This window comes from Octopus sinensis, linkage group LG1 (genome assembly GCF_006345805.1).
Source record: "Octopus sinensis linkage group LG1, ASM634580v1, whole genome shotgun sequence".
Taxonomy (NCBI): domain Eukaryota; kingdom Metazoa; phylum Mollusca; class Cephalopoda; order Octopoda; family Octopodidae; genus Octopus; species Octopus sinensis.
Window position 1 is genome coordinate 17,970,416 of NC_042997.1, and position 3,035 is coordinate 17,973,450.

Here is a 3,035-nt window from a genome sequence, read left to right on the forward strand (position 1 = left end):
TCAAGATTAATCAGCCGAAATTACTACGATGATCCGGTTCTTGACTGAAGACTGAGGGGTTCGAATGTCCTGTCCATGTTTATTGTATCGTCTTCTATGAGTTATACGTTCTTGTCCATGTTGTATTTTTCTACATACCTTAATATATATATATATATATATCATCATCATCATCATCATCATCATTTAGCATCCGCTTTCCATGCTAGCATGGGTTGGACGGATATATATATATATATAAGGAAGCCCATCATATATGTGTGTGTGTTTGTGCGTGTGTTCTTGTCTATGTTTGTCCTCACCCCACCCCTTGACAACCAGTGTTAGTGTGTTTATGTACACTGTAACTTAGTGATTTGAGAAAAGAGACCAATAGAATAAATACCAGGTAAAAATACAGGGTAAATATAAAGGAGTCAATTCATTTGATTAAAATTCTTCACAGTGGAGCTCCAGCATAGCTACAGTCTATTGTCTGAAGCAAATAAAAAATATGTTACTATTTTGTTTATAGATCTGTATACATAACTGGGATGAATTAAAAATATTGTAACTAATATGCATGTATGTATATATGCCAGTGTACTTTTGAGTTGAATGCAGCTGAATGTTTATGCCTGCATAAATTTTCATGGTAGAAGAGAATAACTTAAATGCAATTATTTAAATTGATACATTAAAGCAGGGGTCTCCAAAGTTTTCCAGCGGAGGGCCACATTGCTGAATTTTTAAAGCTACGGGGGCCAAGGTTCTAAATTATTTATTTTACCAAAATAATATAAATAAATAGTGAATTAATAATTAAAAAAGGTTATTTATTCAGTACATAATCACAATGTATATAATATCAGTAACAATTAACATGTTTTTTTTAACTTTGATCAATAGGGGAAACATGAAATTGTTTCATTTCTGACAAAATTTTGTCCAACTGAGTGGTTCCAATAACAAGCAATGCATTTAAATGTTCATCAGACAATTGTGATCTGTAGCACGATTTTGTGTATTTCATCTTTGAAAAAGTCTTCTCACACAAATATGTGGTGCCAAAAACTGAAATGAATTCACAGGCAAACCTCCTTAAATGAAGAAATTGGTCGGATGGAAGGCATTTGTAGAATTCAATCAAATTTCCCTCTTTATATTTGTCCTTCAGGATGTCATTGGATTGCAAATCAATAACTTCCATTTGTAACTCAGAAGGTAAGTCTCCAATAACAGAGTTAAATGGATTTTCAAAAATTCTTAGTTTTAAAGAACATGCATCAAGATCAGAAAAACGTTCTTCAAACTGTTGTTTCAAAGCTAAAATGACATCTTGAGCAAACAAGTTTGGAAATGGAGTGGCAGCTTCCTGTCTATATTTGTCACATCGTGAAAAATAAGTAAAGCAGCTTCTTGTTAACTGACTTTCAAATAGTATTAATTTCTTACGAAAAGCTTTCACCTTTGAGTACAAATCACAGATGAGTGAAGTTTCACCTTGTATCCGTAGGTTGAAATCATTGAGATGCATAGTTAAATCGGCTGAAAATGCTAATTTCCAGAGCCATTCACTGTCTTTGAGCAACACCTGTGAATGGTTTTTCTCATTTAAAAATATTTCAATTTCAGTTCGAAGCTCAAAAAATCTAGCCAGAATTTTTCCATAGCTAAGCCATCTTACTGAAGTATAGTAAGGTAGGTCTGGAAACTCAGCATTCATTTCCTCCAAGAAATCACGAAATTGGCGATGTTTGAGTCCATGAGATCTTATGTAGTTAACAGTGGAAATCACAGGATCTAATACAGATGATAAATCAAGATGCTTTCCACACAGTGCTTGCTGATGAAGAATACAATGCAATACCAAAGGTTTCAATCCACCGGAATTCTCAATTACTTTGTTAATTTGCCCAACTAAGCCCTTTTTGGTTCCACACATATTTCTGCCACCATCTGTTGTTATGCATTTTAGTTTTTTCCATTCCAAATTATACTCAGCCACTGACTTTTCCACTTCTCTAAAAATATCTATGCCTGTTGTTGTTCCATGCATGCTGTGCACAGATACAAGTTCCTCAGTAATCTCAAAATTGGCATTTATTCCTCTGATGAACAATAACAATTGGGATGTGTCTGATACATCAATTGACTCATCAAGTGCAACAGAAAAGCATACAAACTTGCTGGCTTTGTCTTTTAGCTGTGATTTAATATTTCTTTCAATATGTTCAACCCTACGAGCAACAGTGTTCGCAGAAAGACTAATTGCGGAAAATAAATCTACGTTTTCTGGACACATTTCCTTAGCTACCTCATTCAAGCACTTTTTAATAAGTTCACCATCTGTAAATGGCTTACCTTTCTTCGCCAAAAGGTTAGCAACATGGAAGCTTGCTCTTGTTGCTCTCTCTTTTTCTACAGCCTTCTTCTTGAAAACAAGCTGCATTGATGATAAATACTTCTTTAATTTGTCAAATTTCTCTTTACGTAGCTGTCCAATGAATTTGTAGTACTGTGATGAATGCTTTTTTTCATAATGTCTCCGAATGTTGTACTCTTTAAGTACTGCAATTGTGTCGGTGCATATAACGCATAGTGCCTTGTTGTTTGACTCTATGACAAAATAGTCTATGTTCCATTGTTCCTTAAAAACTCTACACTCAGAGTCAATTTTTCGTTTTCTTCCTTGAGCTAACATTTTTACCATGGGTTGACAGATTTTGCTCGACGATATATGTAAAAGGACGAAACAAGTAAAAACAATATTCACAGGTCACTCGATACGTGCATTCACTTCGGCAGTGACGACGACAAATGACTCACACTTGTGCACAACGAAAACGCCAAGTCTGTGCTGACTGACGGAATGCGCATCGAACTTTACTCCACGCTGATTGGCGACTGCACCAGGATTAGAAACCACCACACAACGTCAGGCTCAACCCTCTCTATTCATCGCTCGTGAGATGTAGGTAACATCGATAAATCGATATTTGTCTTCTTTTATTATACTAGGCACGGGACTTTTATTAACGTCATACTTGTCGTAT

At 35.2% G+C, this 3,035-nt stretch overlaps 1 protein-coding gene across 1 annotated transcript; it reads right to left on the bottom strand.

Moving 5' to 3' along the window:
- Window positions 1-871: 871 nt before the first annotated feature.
- LOC115218097 (general transcription factor II-I repeat domain-containing protein 2A-like) lies at window positions 872-2,683 on the bottom strand. The gene has a single exon (XM_029787887.1). It carries the CDS (start codon window positions 2,681-2,683, stop codon window positions 872-874), a length of 1,812 nt encoding a protein of 603 aa, XP_029643747.1.
- Between the last annotated feature and the right edge of the window lie 352 nt (window positions 2,684-3,035).

Bases quoted from the DNA above. Each gene is read 5' to 3' on its own strand.
- LOC115218097 (XM_029787887.1), bottom strand. From the start codon at position 2,683: ATGTTAGCTCAAGGAAGAAAACGAAAAATTGACTCTGAGTGTAGAGTT.